At 49.4% G+C, this 22565-nt stretch overlaps 1 protein-coding gene across 4 annotated transcripts in view; it reads right to left on the minus strand.

The window, feature by feature from the left end:
- Window positions 1–22565, minus strand: part of RBM45 (RNA binding motif protein 45) — a 319897-nt gene that overhangs the window by 212613 nt on the left and 84719 nt on the right. For 2 of the 4 annotated variants that reach the window (XM_078681508.1, XM_078681510.1), the window contains exon 5: window positions 12009–12128. The exons of the other annotated variants lie outside the window; for them this stretch is intronic. In XM_078681508.1, the coding sequence (XP_078537634.1) occupies window positions 12009–12128 (120 nt within the window). The remainder of the gene's footprint in view (window positions 1–12008; window positions 12129–22565) is intronic. 4 annotated transcript variants of the gene reach the window in all.

Raw genomic sequence — 22565 nt, forward strand, 5'->3', positions numbered from 1 at the left:
AATGTGGAACTGTGACACTACCTTGGGCATAAACTTGGGGTTGGTGCGTAGCACAACCCTATTAGCATGAATTTGAATGAAAGGCTCCTGAATAGTGAGGGCTTGCTCGCTAACTCGTCGTAGCGACGTAATTGCGACCAGAAAAGCCACTTTCCATGTGAGAAATTGTATCTCACAAGAGTGTGAAGAGGTTCAAATGGTGGGCCCATGAGCCTGGTGAGGACTATGTATAATTTTAGTCGGGCCTTGAAGCGGGACTAGAGAACGGTGTTGAAGATCTTGGCTAAGGCCTTCCGGCGATGCCCCGACCTGAGCCGTGGAAGAGTCTTTATGGGGCCCCGCTACTGCGGTTGGGCCTAGCTCCTCGCTTGAGTCGTCGTCAACGGCTCCGATAGGTTGTACGTCGTCTCCTACCTCGACGAGGTCTTCATCAAGGACGTAGAGTTCTTCCTCGTCCTCGTTGTAGGTTGAGTCTGGCTCCGATGCGGGATCCGAGTGCTCCGGATCCTCTTCTTGTACATGTTCTTCGTCGTCACCACCGAAGATGTTTTCCGGGTCTGGTGCCGATTCTCGCGCCGACTGTCGTGCAGCGCGTAGAAGACGGAGAGTTTTCTTCGACCTGAATTTGGAACAGGCCATGCAGCTGGTCTCGTTGTGGTCCGGTGAGAGACATTTGTTGCACACCGGGTGCACGTCGATGTGGGGATATTTCGAGTTGCAGACGGGGCAGCGCTTGAACGGACTCTGTTCCATCGTCGAGGGGCCTTGGTGTCGAAAGGCAAAAAGTCTTCCGAAGTCTAGTTCAAAGAACTGGAAAGGTAAAAGGCACCGAACGAAAGACAATACCGATGCCCCTAAGGCCTTTTGGCCTCGAAAAAGAGTAACTAATATATTCCGAACGCGAGTTAAGAAGTACATCCGAACCCAATGGCAGAAAAAAACAATCTGAGCATGGAGGGGATGCCCATGCGCACTGTAGTCCAGGGAAGGAGCCACCTATCTCGTGATACTTCGAAGACTCTTCCAGGACAACAATGTGCAATCATCCGGACCCAACACTAGGCGGCGATCTATGCATAGATATAAAATCAGCAGCCCACATGCCTCGAACATGAGGTTTAGGCGGAATATCTGGTCAGTTGTAGACACCCCCATTCTAAATCCCGCCTGATATGGGCTCAGAGTAGCAGTTTCCTCGAGCCAGTTCTGGAGCCGATCGAATATAAGCCTCCCAAAAAGCATCTGGGACACATCTATAAGGCTGATGGGCCTGTAATTGGCTGGGAGCAGAGGCGAACCCTTCTTAAATATAGGAACAACCTCTGCGCCCAGCCAAGTACAGGGCACTTCCATGCCCTTCAAGACAGCATTAAATATTGCCAATAAATAGGGGGCCCATACATCAGGCTCTTGTTTAAAGAGGTCGCCTGGGAGGCCATCCAGCCCAGGCGCTTTGCCTGATGACAGGCCCGCAATGGCAACTCGCACCTCCTTTTCTGTAAAGGGGCCCCCCCTCTACATTACTAGTTGTGGTTGGGGGTAAGTAGCATGTGGCCCCAACTTCCACTGTATAGAGGGACTGAAAGTGCTCTTGCCATACCCTTGGTGCGATATTTGGTTCTATTGGCGATGCTAAATCCTCGGATCCCGTGTTAACAATTCGCCAGAACTTACGGGAATCCCTGGTGGCGAGCGAACTAGAGAGTTCCTCCCATTTGTCTTGATCCCATTCCATCATGGCGTGGGTGACCAATTTCTTGTATTCCCGTCTTCTGGCCTGTATCTCCAGTCTGATTTTGCCCTCCTTGATGCAGGACAAGAGATCTCCCTTCGCCTTGCGACATACGGCATTATACCATGTGTTGCGGTAAGAACCGCCGCCTCTGCTGTGTCCCTTAGAGAAGAGGTCTGCCGCCAAGGTCCTAGTGAGTTTCTCATGTGCCAGCCACAGTAATTTGTGAGTTTCCTGTGTGCTGGGTTCCTCACTTAATATGCCCACTTTTTCTAATCTTGGAAGGAGTCTGGTATAAAGCCTGGGGAGCTTCTCTCTACTAGTGACTAATTTTTCCCACCTTACTCTCCTTCTGTTGTTTTCAAGGAGAAGCCCTAAATTTGCCACCGCCGTAACATGGTCCCTAACCTCCTTGCCAGAGAGAGCGTAGTCCAATTCTAGGGCGTTATGGTCGCTATCTACTCTATCTAACACCCTAAAATCGATGATTATGCGACCATGAGGACAATTGGACTAGGACATAATCCAGTCTTGACTCCCTGTCCACTTTATTAAAGGTGTATTTACTGGGAATATCGGATTTGATACGCCCGTTACACGCCCTGACACCATGTTTGAGGGTTAGGGCAGTAATCTGTAGTGCAAGTGGGGTCCAAGCTCTGGGCGGAGGAGCCACCGTGGGGGGTACTGACCACCTTGCGTCCTCCTCTAGGGAGGACCCATCCAAGAGGTCTGTAAGGGGCTCGAAATGTGAATTCAGGTCCCCACCCACCACAAATGGGATCCCCATGGGAATTTCACTGAGGAAAGCTGACAGTTCCTCAATGATAGGCGATTCCCGCGATATGTTTACTGGTCTTGAGTATACATTTATCACGGCAAGTCTGCGGGAGTTTGACCATTCCAGCAACACAACTAATACGTCCTCCGAAACCAAGGGGAGACGTTCAGCCTGACATCCCAGGTGGGTTGCCACCCATGTTGAGAGGCCTCCCGATGGGCGGCCCCTGCCCCCCCATTTCGCAGGAATGGAAAATGCCGCAAAACCTTGGGGAGAATACTCATCCCTCGCCCAGGTTTCTTGAAACAGGCATATATCTTTGGAGTCAATAAAAGAAGTCCATTCCTGTTGATCCAGCTCGTTACCCAGGCCAGCCACGTTCCATGATATTATCTTCAGAGATGGTGGCCTTAGGATCGGGGCTTGGGTAAGTGAGGGGACGTTATCATTTGGGCTACCCAGGGGCGTCATTCTTGTTATTATTATTATTAACGAATTTTGTACCGCGCACGGTTACCCAGAGGCATCCCAGCGCTTATAGAGAATCAGAAGAAGCTACCTGTGTGGAGCAGAACAGATCTGGAATTATTCTGGAAATAGATAAGTTTTAAGATGTTTCCGAAACCTGAGCAGGTTGGCCGAATCTCCTAGTGCTTCCCCTAATTCCCTGATACTACGAGGCGGCTCAACAATGGTTTGGTTAACCTCCCTGCTATACAATGGAACATCAGGCTGCCCAGTCTCTACCATTGGATCAGTTATAAATCTAGGGGGTGTGATGTTTACCTCCATGCCCTCTCTAGGACAACAGTAATGCTCCTTACCATTGCGCGTAAACTGTCAATCCACCATGTCTAAGTGGCTATACCTTTTAAATGTTGGAAAATATATAGGCTGGTGGACTCTGGGGCGGCGGTAGTCTCCGCTCTCTTCCCCGCCCCAAACGCCTCCCCTCCCGTGACCAATTTCCCAGCCCTCCTCCTCAGTATTTGTTGTAATGTACGCTTGGTGTTGACTTCTGGGATGATGGGAATCTCCTCTCCCTCTGACATCTCACCCACCCACCCTCTCCGGGAGGCTGCCCCATCTCTTCTCCTCACATGCATAAGTCAGCGGGGGGTAAAAGAAAGTGAGGGGTAGGGACTTAATATTGCTCCCCTGGTCATCGGGGAACCATCCACAAATGTGGGAGACAGTCCTAGGATCTCTAAAACTGATCAGGACACAATCTCCATTGATGGATTTACTTGAACTGCCCACCCATGGGACCCTTCTTACCATAAGGACATCGCTCGTTATGCCTTGCGGGAGAGGTCTGTACATAGATAGCCAACCAAATAAAGTGTCTTCATTTGTTTTGATCCTATTAAAGTTTTGCTTCCTACACACTTCAGAATTACAAAATAATGTGAATCATTTGTGCTTTCCCTAACTGCTGAATGTGTACAGTTCATTAACTGGTATTTACCTTTTGTGCGACATCCTACTGCCTTACCTATCGCCCTCTCAGTACCCCAACACGATTGTCATATAATTCACTTTACTTTTCATTCTCAGGCTGTAAAGTGAGAGGAGTTTGGAAACACTAAAACCTATGTAAAAAGGGGGGGCGTGGCTAGCAGCCAACAATGGCGGCAGCAGCTTAGGGAGGCTCCTGAGGCAAGGCGGCTTCCCAATTAAATCCGGCATATTTATCCGCTTCATTTTACACGCTTTCGGGGCGGACGGGGTCTAGCGACCGAGCGGCATCCAGTGAGGAAGTTCTGGAGCAGCAGCGGCCCGGCAACCGACGGAACAACGAGGCGTGAGGAGGGGCCTGTTGTCCTCGTCACAGCAGCGCAGTGGCTGGTGAACGGCACTCGGACGGAAGTGGTGTGTCGTCGGGTGCCGTCGCCGAAAGTGGCAGTCCTCCGGCAGACTCGTCAGAAACATACCGGAAAGTCTCCTGGACAGTCAGGCGGACCGGCGAAGGGTGATTGTAGCGGGCGCCGCTGCACCACCGGGAGCATCGCGCGGCAGAGGGCGCCGCAACTCCGGAGGCGGGGCCATAGTCGTGTGCGGCGGCTCGGCCCGAAATTGGAAAACCCGGCAACTCAGATAATAAGACCCCCGAGCGGGGGAGTCAGCAGCTGCGAGACCGGGAGGGGGAGCACGGGGATGCGAGGAGCTGGAAACCGACTAGGTGTGCAAACGGTGAAACCCATCAGCAGGGCGCGAGACTCCTCGTTGCACAAAAGCCCCCCCCTCCCACACACACTGACATACTGGGCAGCACCGGGGGCAGATAACCCACGATCTCCTTGGACCAGCTGTTGATCTGAGCACCCTCCACAGGTCGATGAGCCTGTCTTAACGCCACACCACCCAGGGACAGCGTACAGGGATGCATGATCGGCAGCACTCTGACTAAGACATAAGGAATAACCTGTGGGTCAGTAGTCTGTAAGGGATCGTACCCGAACACACACTACTCACAGTTGAAACATCAGTGGGCCGAAGCACACGTGTGGAGGTAGATACCAAATTCCACGCAGCGGCTGCAGAGCACGCTGATACCACCCAGGAGCCGAAGGTGAAGATATCCTCCCTGACCAAGTGCCAACCCTAGTTGGCGGACACTACATTCGCTGGCTGACCATTATGGCGAATAGGGGCCCCAGACATACCTCCACACAAGCCAAATTTGACAAATTCGCCTACAATAAACAAACTACCCCGCAAGAGCAACGTAAGCCCGCCGGGAAAATGGCGGACGCGGAAGGGTCGAAACAGGCTACACTGGACGACGTCCAGGCGGCGTTGGCTCAGGTGCAGGCGACAGTGGGAGCGACGGCGACGGAAGTTACCCTAATTCGCGCTGACCTTCAGAAGATTAATGAGAGAGTGAAACAGGTCGAGGTGGTGACCAAATCCCTGGTCGAGGATGTGTCGGAACTGCAAATTGAAATGGGTAAACTACAAGCGGACAATAAACTACTCAAGGAGAAACTGGACGACCACGAAGGGCGTTCACGAAGGAACAACGTCCGAATTTTAGGGGTACCAGAATCGGAAACTACTGGGGTAATGGACCTTTACGTGGAGGACATGATCAAAAACCAACTTCAACCCAAAGGCCTCTCGCATTTCTTTTCAGTGGAAAGGGCCCACAGGGTGCCTGGGGGAAAGCCAAAGACGGGAGGCCCACCAAGGCCGATCCTAGCGAGACTCTTCAACTTCAGAGACCGGGATGCCATTTTACAAGCGGCAAGAGTGGCTCCGGCCATCCAGATCCAAAACTCCAAGGTATCCTTTTTCCCCAGACTACACAGCGGAGGTGTCGCGGAGGCGGAGAACCTTTCATGAGGTGAAAAAAACACTAAGGGAAAAAGAACTGCCCTACTCAATGCTTTTCCCAGCCCGACTCAGAGTAGTTGCTAATAAAAAAGTTTGGTTCTTGATGTGGCCAGGGATTGGCTTGAGGGCTGGCATACTACAGACAGGACACGGAGGACTCACAGACCAAATAACGGACACCGCGATGACAGCCAGACGGGGTCACAAACTTCGGGCAGAGGAGGACCGGGACGATCCCCAACGCAGGACCTCGAGGACGCAGATGGGAAGGAATGACTCGGAACGGAAGGGACCTAAAGGGCAGCTGTCTTTTTCATGGAACTAATGTTTTTGTAGCTGCAACTGGACGCTGGCCTGGTTTGCCTCGGAAGTGAGCAGGGATGCCGCCTGCCTGGGGAGACGCTCTCCCCCCCTACACGCAAGTACTCTGGTTTTGGGATGGGTTAAGCACTCTGCTCAGTTGGGGAGGCGGGCAGTTGGAAGTCCGATAAGCAGGGGGACAGGGAGAGGGGGTGAGGGGGGGAGGGTTGTTTTGAAGTTGATTGGAACTCGCATGTATGGTCAAGGAAGGATGTTCGGTACTCGAGTGATGTAACCACACATTGGTTCGTACAAAGACGATCTAGCTCTTCGGTCAGAATTCATTGTGGGCTGCGACGCAAGGGTGGAGGTGACCTCCAGGACACGGGATGGACTAGACACTCCAGCAACTTCATAACCACAAATGATAGATAACCCAGCAATCACACCGGGTGAGATTGACCCGAATTTGAGGGGCTTGCCCTTACGGCTACTGACATGGAATGTGCGAGGGTTAGGGGATAAGATCAAACGGGGACTGGTGCTGACCACACTGAAAAGGCAGAAACCCACTATTGCACTGTTGCAAGAGACACGTCTAATGGGAGGTGCATCCAAGGCCATGGATAGGAAAGGGTACAAAATGATAGTCCACTCGGAGTTTACGTCTGGATCCAGGGGAACGGGTATCCTACTACAGAAAGCCTCACAGTTCATTCCACTGCAGACTAAGACTGACGATCAAGGGTGTTATGCAGCAGTGCAAGGACAGTGGGAGGGTAGGATCCTCAACCTGGTTACTGTATACATTCCCCCAGCGCTCCACACTGTGCAACTCCCAAAACTAGCTGACTTTTTACTGACCCTTCCCGAGGGGGGCGTGATTCGGGGGGTGGGGGTGGGGGGGGACTTCAACGCCGTTGTGGACGCTCAGATAGATTTCCGGCAGTGGCCCCCGCTGGGGGAACTTCCCGCTTCCGTTTTATGTCAGCCGTGGGCTTAATTGACATATGGCGGCGTATCCACCCCCATTCCCAGCAATACACCTTCCACTCCGCAGTGCACGGCAGCCTGTCGAGAATTGACCACTTCCTGACCCTCGGCAACGGCAGCCAACACATAGACACCATAGAAATTCACCCCAGTGGAATCTCAGATCACTCCCCGATCACCCTGACGATTTCCACCCACGTGAAGGCGCGCAAACGAATATTCCCTATACACGCTGCATACCTGAAGATCCCCCAGGTTCATAGGGCTCTTAACACAGTGACGACACAGTACTTCACTGAGAATGTGGACTCGGTGCGCTACTCAGAGGTTCTATGGGAAGCGTATAAGACGGTGTTCAGGGGGCAAGCCATAACCTCGATCGCAGGTCACAAAAAGGAAAGAGCTTTGGAGCTCACCAACTTGGAACTCACACTTCAGGAACTATCAACAGCACACGAAAGGCAGCCCACACCGGCAACAGCACACGCACTTAACATCCAACAGCAACTATACACGGACCATTTACGTACTCAAGTGAAGGGACATATCACTGACGCGCAGAATAGGGTCTATGAGGTGGGAGATAAGGCGGGTAAGATGCTGGCCTGGCTTGATAGGAGGGGAGGTAGCTCTAGAGGCATCCAACAGGTGAAGAGCAGGCAGGGAGAGATGCACACCAGCCCGGAACGGATAGTCGAGGCGCTCGCGGCCCACTTTGAGGGGGTGTATACCCCTGAGCGGGACGTATCTCCTGACATAGCCAGAACGGTGTTAGACCGGATTGAGGTCCAGACACTTTCTGCAGAGGCGGCTGCGGAGTTAAATGCGGACATCACGGCGGAGAAGATACAGCTGGCGATCCATGCACTGAACCCGGGCAAGGCGCTTGGGCCCAATGGCATACCCATAGAATGGTATCAATCAAAACCTGAGATACTGAGCAAACATCTGCTGGCAATGTACAGAGAATGTCTAGAAAAGGGAATACTTCCACCAGACCAAAGACTGGCTACTATAGTAACCATCCCCAAACCGGGGAAACCGCCGGAGGACTGCTCCTCTTACCGGCCCATCTCGCTACTTAATGCAGAAGTTAAAATCCTCGCCAAACTCTTGGCGACCAGACTTCTGCCGCTTCTGCCCACTCTTATCCATCCGGACCAGTCTGGATTTATGCCTCATAGGAACACGGCGCTAAATCTACGTAGGTTACATCGGGTGCTAGCTCAGGCCGAAACGATCACAGCACAAGCGGTAATACTGGCACTAGATGCAAAGATGGCCTTTGACCTTGTAGAGTGGAACTACTTGTTTGAAGTTCTGTCTCGTTTGGGGTTTGGCCCCAAGATTATTGCATGGATCAGATTATTGTACACTGACCCAGTTGCACAAGTGTTGGCTAACGGCCATATCTCGCGCACGTTCCCTCTGGGGAGAGGCACTCGTCAGGGGTGCCCGCTCTCACCATTGTTGTTTGCTATTTCATTGGAGCCGCTGGCAACCTTAAAACGGACCACGCCACTTCTGAAGGGAATATGCTGGGCGGAGGGTTGGGAAGACCGGCTCGCCCTTTATGCAGATGATATGCTGGTATACCTAACGAATCCAGAACAAGGGGTGCCGGCACTTTTACAACTCTGACGGCAACGGTAAAATCTCGGGCTACACGATAAATTGGACCAAATCGGAGATGTATGTCCTGAAGGGTCCGAAGCCAACACTGAGTGTAGAATGCCCATTCAGATATTTAGGCATCCATGTCACAAGGGATCCGGCGGAATTCATGGATAAGAATCTGGGGCCTCACATGGAGCGACTTAAACAGGATGTTAAGTTCTGGGCGGGGCGGCCTCTCACGCTACTGGGGAGGGCTGCACAGTACAAAATGATGTCCTTGCCCCGATTTCTGTATGTACTTGAAAATACTCCGTATCCAGTGGCTCCTCGATTCTTTCAGAAAGTGGCGGCATTGGTATCAACTCTTCTGTGGGGCAACCTCCCGCCACGTATTGCACAAGCCAAACTGCATAGGGGATGGTATGACGGCGGAATCGCACTACCCAATTTGAAATTGTACTATTGGGCGACAACTGAAACCCATCAACTACTGGATACATACGCCACAGAACGAGCCAGCATTTCAGGCAGATAGGGCACAACTAGGCACGAATAGTCTCCTAGCCCCATTGTACGACCAGACTAAAGTGCGTAAACTGGAGGGACCCACCAGAATAACCGTGGCGCTGTGGCATACGGTGACGGTGGCATTAGGCTGGAAGGGGAGAATAACTAGGCTTACGCCGCTGTGGGACTCACGAGCCTTGGGCAACATGAGAAACAGCAGAGGGTTTTCCCACTGGGACACTATAGGGATTTCTACAGTTGGGGATCTTTGGGAACGGGGCACAGTAGTACCTTTTGACAGATTAAGAGAGCTATACGACCTGGGAGAAAGGGAACAGTATAGGTACATTCAGATTCAACATGCGCTGCTAACGGCTATATGCTCAGACAGAGTTGCCGGACTCCTCACCACTTGAGGACCGGCTTCTCACTGAATACATGATTGAGCGTGCAACCTCCCTTACGTACCGCAAATTACTGAACAACCTACCAGACCCACTGACCCGGCTGAAGGAGAAATGGGTGGGAGACACCGGGGAGAAGGACGAAACATGAGTGGAATGAGGCGATAGCATCACCTAGGGAAGTGGGCATCTCCGCGAGACAGACTTGTACAACTGAAAGTTTTACACAGGGTATATTACACTAGGACTATGTTATACCGCATCAACAGAACACAACACCCTTACTGCCTTCGTGGGTGCGGGGAGGAGGGCAAATTTTTTCACACTATATGGGAATGCCCTCGTATCCAGGAGTTTTGGAGACAAATACTGCGGACAATATCACAAACGCTGGAGATCTCGCTGCTGCCCGATCCGAGGCGGTGCCTCCTAAATGTGTGGGAGGCTACTGACGTATCTAGACATGGTCAAACCTGGGTCACGGTGGGCATGATAGTAGCTAAACGTGACATCGCACAGAAATGGGGAGCTACGGAAGTGCCGACAACGGCGCAATGGTGCCTCAACATGGACAGGGTTATGGTGACAGAAAGGGCGGTGTACTCCAATAGAGCGTGCCCGGGGAAGTGGAACAAAATTTGGACCAAATGGAACGTTTACAGAGGGGAGATATGTGATCCCTTGCCAGAGGAAGAGCAGGACGGGTCGGATGACGAAGAGGAAGTGGGATAATGGACCTTATAGAGTCCACGAGGGAGAGTGGTCGCGGACCTTAGATTACACCAAGGCTTTACAGACCAGTCATGGAGGTCAGATTGGGGTGGGTACCGTGGGAATGGTGTCCGAAGGGACTTGCACACGCACATGTCTTGGGGCCGGGTGGAGGTTGCAGATGGAGAGGTTGCGGGGGGGGGCGCTTCCCTACGGTGCCTAATAACCAACAATGAATGACCATAATGTGATTCCTTAAGTTTTACGTTTTGTTCTTGTTTTTGCAAAAACAGAAAATCAAAAACCTGTAATGATTGGCTGAATAATGAACAACCAGTGCCTTTTCTTTAAAGCAGTGGTAATGTACTGTAAATAACTTAACCTTCGGATCTCAAATGGATATTACTGCATGGTGCTTGTAACATTGTGATGGAGGCCAGCCCGCATGGGTGGTAAGCCTACAGCTGTGTAAATGTAAAGGTGCAAATAAAGGTTTTTGAGAGAAAAAAAAAAACCTATGTAAAAAAAAATACATAAGCAGCAATTTGGCAGCAGACAGTCTGACATCTGATCTATGTCTTTGAAGCGCAGCAAATGTGACAAGATAAATTCAGAATTTAAAGGCATCTTTGTTTATTATTTGGACTTTCACGACCGCCTAAAATTGGCTTGATCACAACCTGCTGTATAGGAAACACTGGATTAGAATATACCTGTAACACGAGTCAAGTAATCAGAAAACAACAAATAAAAATAAATCCATTATCAAGCTTTCACAATAGGTAAGAAAAAGGAGGAGGAGTGGAGTTTAAGTCACTGAAGTACGGGAAATCCACTTCTTACACAGAAATTGCTAATCACCTCAAAATCAAAGAATTAGGTCCAAATATCAAAGAAAAAAACAATGTCCCACAAAAAAGTGATAATCCATGCTTGCTTAAATTAGCTGGAAAACAAAACCGGAAAATAAATAACCAGCATATTCCAACCACTCTACCCTCAGCAACGGGGACATTGATCATCTTTCATCAGCATTAATGTCAGGAACGTTTGAAAAGAGACATTCTCACAGCTGCACCTCGTTGGATAATAATTTGAGGCCTTAGAAAACATTGTAAACACTATGATCAAAAGTACTGGCTGCCATCTAGAAGAGTTCTTACGAGCGTCTGTTTGCCCCTACATAAAAGCTTTAAAAGAGAGGGAGACCAGAAACAGCAGTTTGTCCATCTGCAGAAGAACTTCGATTGGAGAACCTGGGACTAAATGTAATACAAATCACACAGGAAAAGCGGCTGCTGTTCGAAAATCCTGTAGAACATAACTCCAAGCTGTATAGCCTTATTTTGAAAGGCACTAAAAAAAAATTTCTTTTCAAAATAACAAGCTGCGGCAAAAATTAGCCATTAAGTTGATGATACCCTTGCCTTTAATTTTAATGATTTATATTATTACAAAAAGGACAGAGTCGTCAAAGATCAACATTTTAGAAACTCTTACCTAAATTCCTCACTTTCAGTGGCTACAAATTAAAATGATGGGACTATTTAAGACAATACTCCTATGCAAGCAAAGAGGCACTATTTCTGAAGCAAAGTCCAATTATCACATGCATCTAGTTACTTACCATAAGGATACATGCTGACTGTATGATCGTGTAAGGAAGGTTCAGGTCTTAAACTGCCATAATAATCATTCTCAGATGCTGTAGTCTTATTCTTCGGTTCAGCCAAAATTGCCTTAAAACCTGTGGATGGATCAAGAACACTTAACAGTTGCAGCTGTTCAGTTCCAGAAACAGATATGCATTGCCAAGATGTTTAGGGCCTAATTAAGAGTTTGGCAGTCCATGGGACCACCAAACCGTTGGTGGAGGAGCAGTGGCGGTCGTGGACCACCGCACCAGTGATCCGACTGCCGCAGTATGAATGCGGCGTTCGAAGCGTGAGGGGACCGCCGCAACAGCCGGAGATTCGCAATCCCAAGCAGTGGCACAGCGGTCCTGAGGCCTCATAATGCTTGGCAGTGCCGCAGCGGCACAGCTAAGCATATGAAGAGTTCCCTCCCCGCCTCACCTTTCAGGGCGGTGAACCCACGGTGAAAAGGGAGGCTAAAACAAAGGGGGCCCTAGTGTGCCCACTCGTGTCTTTGGGCCTGGTGTGCCCCCCTGTCAACATGCACAGACTTAATAGTCCATGCAGAAGGAACAGCCTTTGAAGTTCCCATTACTGTGCCGTTTTGAAGGGCACAGTTGTGGGAACACCAAAGGACCACCCGCCAGACTCCAAAAATATTTGTAATCAGGCGGGGTCGGTGGCGGTGAGCTGTGGCTGCGCAGAGTGGCCCGCTCCTGCACAGTCAAAGTCGTAATCTGGCATTTAGTCTTTTTGGGAAGTTCTGGGATTAGTCTCTCTGCCCCCCCTTCAACAATTTAAATGTTTTTGCTAATTCCATTGCCTGGCTTTCGCGCTGCAACGCCAGGCGAGACCTAAAAATCAGCCAACTGATCGACAGAGTCTAAATTGAGAAAGAGATCATATTAGAACAGAGTTCAATTTGCTTATGTGTTCCGGTATTTGTTAAGGAGATGGTGTTTCAGGTCTCTTTTGAAGCCAGAAAAGGAGGGGTTGCATCGTCCCTCGGGAAAGAGTTCCATATGCTTGGACATTACCTGAAAAAGAGTGAGCCTGGGTTGTTTTCCTTTTTAGTTTGGGAGGAACAAGAAGAAGTGTGTTGGAGCTTCTCAGAGGTCTGGTTCTTCCTGCTTTTGTGAGTTTGTGGTCTAAATAGTCAGAGGCATGTGAGCGAAGAGCTTTGTTGGTGAAACAGGCAGTCTTGTAGGTGCATCTTCCTTAGATGGGAATCGAGAGTGCACCTCCAGCAGCACAGTGAAGACCGGGTGCAGAGGTCTAATTCGAGGTTGGGCGCCCAATGTTAACCAATGGAGATTGGAGGTACTCCAAGTTGCGCTTCTCACAGGGGAGTAAAGCAGCGTCAGGGGTTGATCTCCTAGAGTTTAAGGTAAGTACAAGGGGGCCACAAGGGAGTACCAAACTTACACCCTCAGTGGCACAGGAGCGGCGGGTGTAGAGTGCCAATACAGCATCAGGTGCATAATGTTAACCAATGAGGGAGATCGATCTTGAAGAAAGGCTGCAGGCTCACGCCAGGAGGATGGGCGAAGAAAACCCACAGCTGCCCACGTAGAGATGCTAAGGGATGCAGGGGCACCAATGGTTGAAATCCCCAAGGCCCAGGGGCCTTTAGGAAAACTTTTAACAGGAAGGTTGCGGTCAGGGGGAGACTTCAAGATGGGGCTGCAGGCTTTAGGAGTCCGGCAGGGTTCAGCCCACAGTGGGCCCAGGCTCAGAAGCGCTGGGGTACCTTCGCAAGACCAGTGGAACACTTGTACTCAGGCCATGGGTGTCAGATGCAGAGGTGGATCCAGAGGCAAGTTCACAGTTCCTTAGGGCAGAGTTCTTTTTCTTTACAGATGGTTTCTTCTGGACGAGTCCACTAGTCACGGGAGATTAGGAGTCTCTCGGAGGCAGGCAGTCCTCCCAGGGTCCTGGATGTCGCTGCTCTGTGGGACAAACTGCTCTTCTTCAGCAGGGTATTTGAGGACTGCAGACAGGCTGGTAGGGCTGGGTCAGGTCAGGTGGTGTCTTCAGTCTTAGCTGCTGCACGGCTCTTTGTAGGTTGCCGAAATCGGATTTCAGGGGCTGGGGGTGCCACCTAAATACTAGATTTAGGGGTGTTACAGGGAAGTAACAGGTAGGGACCAAAAGGTCCTGTGGGAGGGTGGCATTCGCCTAGTCCTAAGTGGATAAGTGCCATCATCTTAAAGATGGTGGGCACTGAAAATTTTGCTTAACTTCGCCTCTAGCACCTGAGGGGTGGAGTTGTTGAAGGGGCACACCTCCTGTTCTAAATTATTCAGCCAGTTCTCCCGTCAAATGGGTGGTTTGATCCGGGGATGCCATCTGCTGCTAGCAGCAGAGGCTGGGGTTGAATTACCTGGTGTCAGAGCAGGGGCTCTCAACCCAGGGGTCCAGAAACATGTCTGGTGGTGGCAGGCTGCCTAAAGCCAGTCAGATATCACACCAGGGTTGGTAGGTTTTCAGGGGGCACCTCTGAGGTGTCCTCTGAGAACATGTTTCAATAAAACTAACACTGGCATCAGCGTGGGTTTATTAAGAGGAGTTGTTTGGTACCAAACACTCATGGGTTCAGTTAAGCCATCGTGGTACTGTGTAACTCGAGTTATTGAGTTTCCAGCCCAAGTACTCTATGGCTTTATTGGCACTCAAAATATTTGAGAATAGACCTAAATGTTATAGGGACATATTTGCTCATGCAGTTGTGCCAACACCTGAGATACAGTGCACCCTGCCTTAAGGCTTGTAAGGCCTGCTAGAGGGGTGGCTTACCCATACCCTAGGTAGTGCTGCTTTGACATGGCGCAGAGGAGTGTCGCTCTGTCTGCACTAAGGCATGCTGGCTGCAGTGGCAGTTAGCATGACCTTGGTGAGAGGTTCCTAGGGGACCATCTTCATTTATTAGGGACTTACAGGGGGTCTGACGTTTTGTCAATCATGGTGCAGTTTTAGGGAGATAACACTGGTACTGGGAACCTGGACAGCAAGGAACCAGTACTCTACAGTCAAAGTTGCATCTAAAGGCAGGCAAAATGTGGGGTTTCTGCACCATAAAGCCACTATCCCATAGGCCGCTACTTGTATGTCCTCTTCTGATAAAGCCAGAGCATGCATTTGTAAATTTTTTATGCTAACCTAAAATTTGTGTTGAGTAGTAGAAGAGGCAAACATTTAGTTTAAAAATAAAAATATGAGAAAGTCAAAAAAGCATAATACTTAGATAAACCGGGTGTCTGAAAATAATGCTTGGGAAATAAAAACATTCCCACTATTCATACATGTTGTGGCAGTGGGATGAATTAATCTAAAACCGCTTTAGGTGCAGAGGAATACAGGCCATCAGACCCAACGAAAGAAATTAAGTCACAATAGTACAAACATAAGGCTCCCAAATATGTTCGGATAACGATTTTGCCTCCGGAAATAATCTAAACAGCTTGCAAATTTAAAGATCCAATACTAGAGAACCTTATACTCTAAACTGTTCTTCAGAAGTAAAAAAATAATAATCTCAAATATTTCTATATGCCATGCCACACCATTAAACTTCAGATCAATAAACAGGTGAAAACAAGGCCAATAGGTGTTCTCTAGAAAGAATTTATTTTTCTTCTTGAATGAAATAAAAGTTAACTAAGGGCATATAGCAGATCTGGTGAATTGCGGGCTTGTTGACATTTTCAACTCTGTTTTACTCTGGTACCTTTCCAGATAGCTGGAAAGAGACGTCCATTCTTCCTTTGTTAAAAAAGCCTATCTTGGATGCATCTGACCCTAATAACTATTGACCTACAGCCAGACTGCCAACACCGGCTAAAATACTGGATACAATTTATGAATATTCAATTATCACAATTCATTAGTGATAACTTGCTGGATCATTCCCAGTTAGGGTTCAGAAAACATAGCACGGAAACGGCGCTTATTAATGCTACTGAAGAGATCAGAGCAGCGATGGACGAAGGAGGCACAGCTGCTCTTGTGCTTCTTGATCTATCGGCCGCTTTTGACACGGTTGATCACGCTCTTTTGCAGCAGCGGTTGGAGAAGTTGAGTAAACGGTACTGCCCTGGCACTGCTGTCCTCCTTCCCGAAGGATCGGAAAACAACGGTGTCATTTGACTGTTTCGACTCGGCTCCTTATATCCTGCCATGTAGAGTACCACCGGGCAGCTCATTAAGGCCTTCTCTGTTTAACATTTACATTTCCGAACTGGCCCTACTGCTCCGGGAATTTGGGATTAGTTTGACATCATACGCCGAGGACACCCAGATTGTGGTAGCTGCATATAAACATCAAACCTTGCCTATCCAGCAGCTCCATAAATGAATGGGCACAATCAACAGATGGATGAGTGCACATTGCCTCAAACTTAATTCCGAAAAAACTGAGGTTTTGATCTTTGGTAACATGCAGCCAATCTGTGGTGGCCAGCAGAGATGGGTACATCTCCCAAACCAGCAGCCAAAGCCAAGAATTTGGGTGTCTGGATTGATAATAAATTAACTATCAGCAGACCAAAACCATTATCTCTGCCTCCTATTTTCTTTTAAAGAAAATAAGGACGATACTCCTGTACATTCCTGCGGACACCAGAAAAACGGTAGTAACAGCTCTCATTCAGTCCAAACTAGACTACTGTATTGGGCTATATCTAGGTTTCTGGTTTTCAGTTTCTATGTTCGGTAAATTCTGGTGGGGTTTTTTCATTGTTTTCAAGTGATTTTAATACCTTAAAAAACAGTTATCAGGGGGGAGGAGCCAAGATGGCAATCGGAACAGTCGCATGAACGCTTCGCTCTGAGGTCCCTTCCTCCCCGCTTGCCTATCCTGTCGATAATCCTGATCGAGGCTTTATGATTTCTGTTGTTAGGGAAAAACGCTCACTTACCATCTGATTTTGGGGCTCCATCGTGCAGTAGCTCCTAAGATCTGCCCCCGTCTGCTTGCTGGCCTTCCCGGCCCCGACGCCGGGGCCTCGAGTACAGCGCCCGCCCGGCAGTGTTCGAAGTGTTGGCGGCCCTGGTTCGGATGGGAAACCTGTCGATGGGAGCCTGGGAGCCGCGAGCCGGGAGAGATGGAACTGACCCACTCCCAATAGTGGATTGTCCCGTATACCCAAGCAGTTGGTGAGCCGGAGAGAAGCCGTGTTGCCCGGTTCCCCTTGGGTGTGACGCCCACTCATGTTAATAGTCCCGTCCGGGAACCGGTGCTTGGCTCCCGGAGAGCTGCGGGGAGCGCACCCGGCCTTCTGGTGACTCTCCTTTCTGTGCCAGGCGCCGACCGCCGACGATCAGCTGTGAGACCTGTTGCCTCTGGCGGTCGGACTGGGCTCTGAGGTGGAGGGGGAAGTGGCGGAGAACGAAGCGCTTAAGATGGCGGACGACCCCTTGGAGTGCATCCCTCCCGGAGATGGAGACACTGCTGCATTTGAGACCCCCGGACCTCGGTTACATGGGGCGGCGCTTACACGTAGTCATGTGCTGGTTGCACTGGTTACCCTGCGGACTGCTCTGCTTCGGAAGTCCCGGGACTTGGAGGTACGGATCGCTGCCATTGTCGATCCGCCATTTTGTGGCGTAGTGGCTTCCCCCCCCCCCCCCCGAGTTGGTGCCGTTGAATCTCCTCCGGTTGCTGTGCCGGGGTCCCCGGATGAATCTACGATTTTGAGGGAGCAAATGGATCTGGCGCCTGTGCTGCAGTGCCTCCCACATCTTGCGTCTTCCTATCCGTGCTTGGCAGACCTGTTTTTGGACTTGGCCTCGCTGGTGATCGGCGTATTGTTGCGCTCTGGCTGCTGCCATGTATCGTTGGCTGCTTCTTGGTGGCTGGGACAATGTTGTGCGAAGGTGCCGCCTGCCTCACCTGGCTGGGGTGGGCTTTTTGAATCGTACTGTCTCCGGACTGCAAGGCTGTTTAGCAGTTCTACTATTCACAGAAGTGGCCAGGGGTGACCTCGCTTGGGTCCTGACGGGACTTCTTCCTAGTTAATGGCGAATCCGGGACACGTCTTGTAGGACTGTTATTGATTGCATCCTGTGCGTTGGCTGTTGTCTGTATTTTCTCTGGCCTCGGTCTCTATGCTTTTAGCTGCGGGGATGGGGGGGACCGGGTGTTTACATCGCCAGCTCCTCTCCTCACTCTCTCGTTTTAGTTCTCCTCCTTTGCTTTCCTTTCTTTCGGGTGACTCTGGGGCGACAGGCACGCTCTTAGTGGGGTAGGCCATAGCCATTACGGTGATGTAGGGTGGCGGGCGATGGGGGGGGGGGGGGGGGGGGGGGGGGGTTTGTTATTTTGTTTTGTTTTGTTCTATGGTCCCTTTCTTTCCCCTTTTTCTCTAGGGGGTTGGCTAGGTCTTCTTTTTCCGTCCTTTACCTATCCGGTGTCTGCACTTGCCTTTCTTACTGTCTGGTACGGGTGGGCTTTCTACGCGACATCTTGCTAAATTGCTTGCTATTGTTTGACCTTTACTCCTGGCCTGCCTCAGGCGGGCATTGGGTGTATTTGACCCCGTTACTTATGATTGATTTCAGATTGCATGGAGGGTTATACCTCTCCTGTCTTTTTGTCTGATTGTGTTGTGTGATGCCTCTGTTGACATAGCCGCTGCCTCCGCTCAATATTATAAAAATGAAACATCTTATCCTTGTGCTTTCCTGTGTTACGTCCACGTCTTACGATTATGTGCTTCTTCCTTTTATCGTACACATTTAAACTGCTCTGTCTTGATCTCCTGATTTTGCGGCCGGCACCTGTGGTTGTAGGCCCGCGCTTTTATCTCTCTGACTGCTTTAATAAAGGTTTTAAAAAAAAAAAACAGTTATCAGTGGTTACACATTTTTGCACCACTTAACCAAAAAAAGAAAACAAGTTACTTACCTGTAACTACGGTTATCCAGTATTGGTATCTTTCATAGATTCACATGCCTGAATCATTTCCCGTCGTCGAGGCGGGAGTCCCACGATATAAAAATATACAAAAGCAGTGCCTAAAAAATTTGTAGTAGGCTGGAAAAGCCTAAAGGCCTAACTAGGCCTCAAAACTTAGCAGCCTATCTACATCATTATGTAAAAAGACCTGAAATAGTAGCCTCAGCCAATCAGCTGTCCTCACCCTCTAGAACCTTCCCAGCTCAGGCAGTTCTCCTCAGATTTTCCCAGCACAAGTGAGAATGAGTATCCATGAAACAGAACTGCCGTGCCGGGGAGGAGGGAGGGTGCATGTGAATCTATGAAAGATACCAATACTGGATAACTGTAGTTACAGGTAAGTAACTAGTTTTCTTATCCAGTATTGGGGTATCTTTCATAGATTCACATGCCTGAATCAGAGTAGCAAGCAGTGACATCATGTCTGTCAGAGGAAAAATAAACCATATATACCCCCACACAACCAGGAAGGTAATAGAACACAAACTTGTTAATATAACATATGCATCAAAACCTTCATAAGTACATTATACATAGGACAGTGTTAGAAAATGCTTTACATCATAATAAAAACATATGCTTAAACAGTCAAATGAAGAATAAAAGACTATAAAAAGTCTAACCTTAGTGAAGAAGATGCTGCAGCACCCCATCTCCAACTGCTGTATCATCATGAACTGCAGACAGTAATGTTTGGTAAAAGTGTGCACACTTTTCCACGTAGCAGCTCGGCAAATGTTCTCCAGCGTCACTCCAGCGAAGAGGGCTGTTGACGTTGACATTGTTCTGGTGGGATGCGCTTTGACCTTTCTTGTTAAAGGTTTGTTGGCTTTGTCATGACAGAAGATAATTGTAGAAGACAACCATCTAGCTATAGTTGCTTTCGTGACAGCTTGACACAAGGTGGCCTGACCATAAGCAACAAAAAGTTGATTAGATTTGCGGATGTCCTTTGTTTTTTGAAGATAAAACTTCAGGCACGGTTTCACGTCCAGAGAATGTAAAACCTTCTCTGCCGGAGTTTTAGGATCCGGGAAAAAGGTTTTGAGCTTGACCGGTTGATTGATGTGGAATTGAGTTGGTACTTTTGGGATGAATCTTGGGTTGGTTCTAAGCGTAACAAAGTCTTTAGAGAATTGCAAGAAAGGCTGTGCAATAGTGAAGGCCTGTATCTCACTGACTCTGCAGGCTGAAGTGAGAGCCAGTAAGATAGCCACTTTCCAAGTTAGAAACTTTAGCTCCGCCTTGTGAATAGGTTCAAAAGGCCTTTTTAGAAGTTGAGAGAGAACAATATTAAGATCCCACTCAGGAGGGGGAGGACGAACTGGTGGAAAAGCTCGGAATAACCCCTTAAGGAATGGTTTGATCAAAGATGAGGAACATAAGTATGGTTTGTTGGAACTCTTCCTGAACCTGGATATTGCCGACAGATGCACCTTAATGGACGAAAAGACTAGTCCAGATCTAGCTAAAGACAGCAGATATGGAAGGATGTCTTCAGGTGGAACTTGAAGTGGATGAACATTATTTTCTCCACACCATGAACAGAATAGTTTCCACTTAAAACGATATGTCTTGATGGTACTTTGCGCACGTGCCTGTGATAAGATCGCCCTGCAGTCCGAGGAGATGTTAAGATCCTTGAACTCTAGGAAGTCAGGAGCCAAGCGTGCAAGTGCAGTGACTGAGGATCCGGATGTTGGATCTGGCCTCCCTCTCTTGTTAACATTGACACTGTCGGTTTGAGACGAAGTGGAGGCTGCTGAGAGAGCAGAAGGAGCTCCTGAAACCAAAACTGCCGTGGCCAACGGGGAGCAATGAGGATGAGAGCGCAATGTTCCCTCTTCATCTTTTGCAGTACTTTCGGAATGAGTGGAATCGGAGGATAAGCATACGCAAATATCCCGGACCATCTCATCAAAAGGGCATTTCCCCTTGACCCCCGTTGAGGAAACCTGCTGGCATAAAACAGGCATTTGCTGTTCTGCTGCGTGGCGAACAAGTCCAGCGTTGATGTTCCCCATATCTGAAAGATCCTCTCTACTTGATGTTGTTAGAGCTCCCATTCGTGACAGCCCGTGAAAGCTCTGCTGAGGTTGTCTGCTAGAGAGTTTGACGCCTTGCACATGTTCTGCCCTGAGGGATATGCCGTGGCGTAGGGCCCATTCCCACATCTCCTGAGCCTCCAGCGACAGGGTGAGAGATTTTGTTCCTCCCCGTTGGTTGATATAGTACATGCTGGTGGTATTGTCCGTACGCACCAGCACGGATGAATTCGCACTCCTTGGAAGGAAGGCTTACAGGGACAGAAAAATGGCCCTCAGTTCTAGGCTGTTGATGTGTTTCTGCCAGTACTGACGAGACCATCGTCCCTGGATCTGAAGGTCCTGAAGGTGACATCCCCAACCTTCCATGGAAGCGTCCGTAGTTAGGGTGAACTCTGGAATGTCTTGGAGAAAAGTGAGGCCTGATGACAAATTGTGCGCCTTCGACCACCAAAGAAGGGCTTGCTTCATTTTGGTAGTGACTTTGATGCGGTCGTCGAACGATCCGCCGACTTGCCTCCACTGGCGAAGTAATTCCTCCTGTAACGGTCTCATTCTGAGTCTCGCCATAGGGATGAGGCTGATTGCAGAGGAGCACATCCCTAGAAGGGAAGCAAATGTCCGAACTGAAAGTGACCTTCTTGCAAATATTTGTTTTGCTAGTTTTAACAGTTTGTTCTGCCGCTCCCGAGTCAAGAACGCCTTGCACTGGCATGTGTTCAAGACCACTCCCAGAAAGGTCAACTCCTGACGAGGTTGAAGCTGAGATTTGTTCGAATTGAGGGTCAATCCCAGATTCGAGAAGAGGGAGAGGGAACTCCTGACCGCTTCCATTGTGGAGTTTCTCGATGGTCCTTTTAACAGCCAGTCGTCGAGGTATGGGAAAACTTGCATTCCCTGGGACCTCAGCATTGCTGCCACTGGGGCTAAACATTTGGTGAAGATTCTGGGGGCTGATTGGAGGCCAAATGGAAGCACTTAGAACTGAAAGTGGACGCCAGCCACTTGAAATCTTAGGTATTTGCGGTGTTTTGGGTGAATAGGGATGTGGAAGTAGGCGTCTTGCAGATCCAGAGAAGCCATAAAGTCCCCTTTGTTGAGACAATTCAGAATGTCCATCAACGTTACCATGCGAAAACTGTTTCTTTAGATATTTGTTGAGTTTGCGCAGATCCAGTATTGGACGCCACTCTTCTGAATTTTTCTCTACGAGGAAGAAGCGAGAATAAAATCCTTTCCCTTTCTGAGAAGGAGGAACTCGTTCTATCGCATTCTTGTGTAGCATCTTTAAGGCGTCTATGAAAAGTAAGTGAAGACGAGGGGGAGGGGGACCCCTGGGCGGCGTTGTTGGTGGCTTCTGTAAAAACTCCAGAGTGTGTCCATTCCTGACAAGATCCAGGACCCACTGATCCGAAGTTATCGTCCGCCATTGTTGGTAAAAGGCGGAAATCTTGGCGCCCACGGGAAGGGGAGGATGAATGGCTGACGTCCGGCAAAGCTCACTGGCGCTTGTTGGAATCACGCCCTTGATTGTTTGAGCGTCGTTTCCC

Source organism: Lissotriton helveticus, chromosome 3_1 (assembly GCF_964261635.1).
Source record: "Lissotriton helveticus chromosome 3_1, aLisHel1.1, whole genome shotgun sequence".
NCBI classification, from domain to species: domain Eukaryota; kingdom Metazoa; phylum Chordata; class Amphibia; order Caudata; family Salamandridae; genus Lissotriton; species Lissotriton helveticus.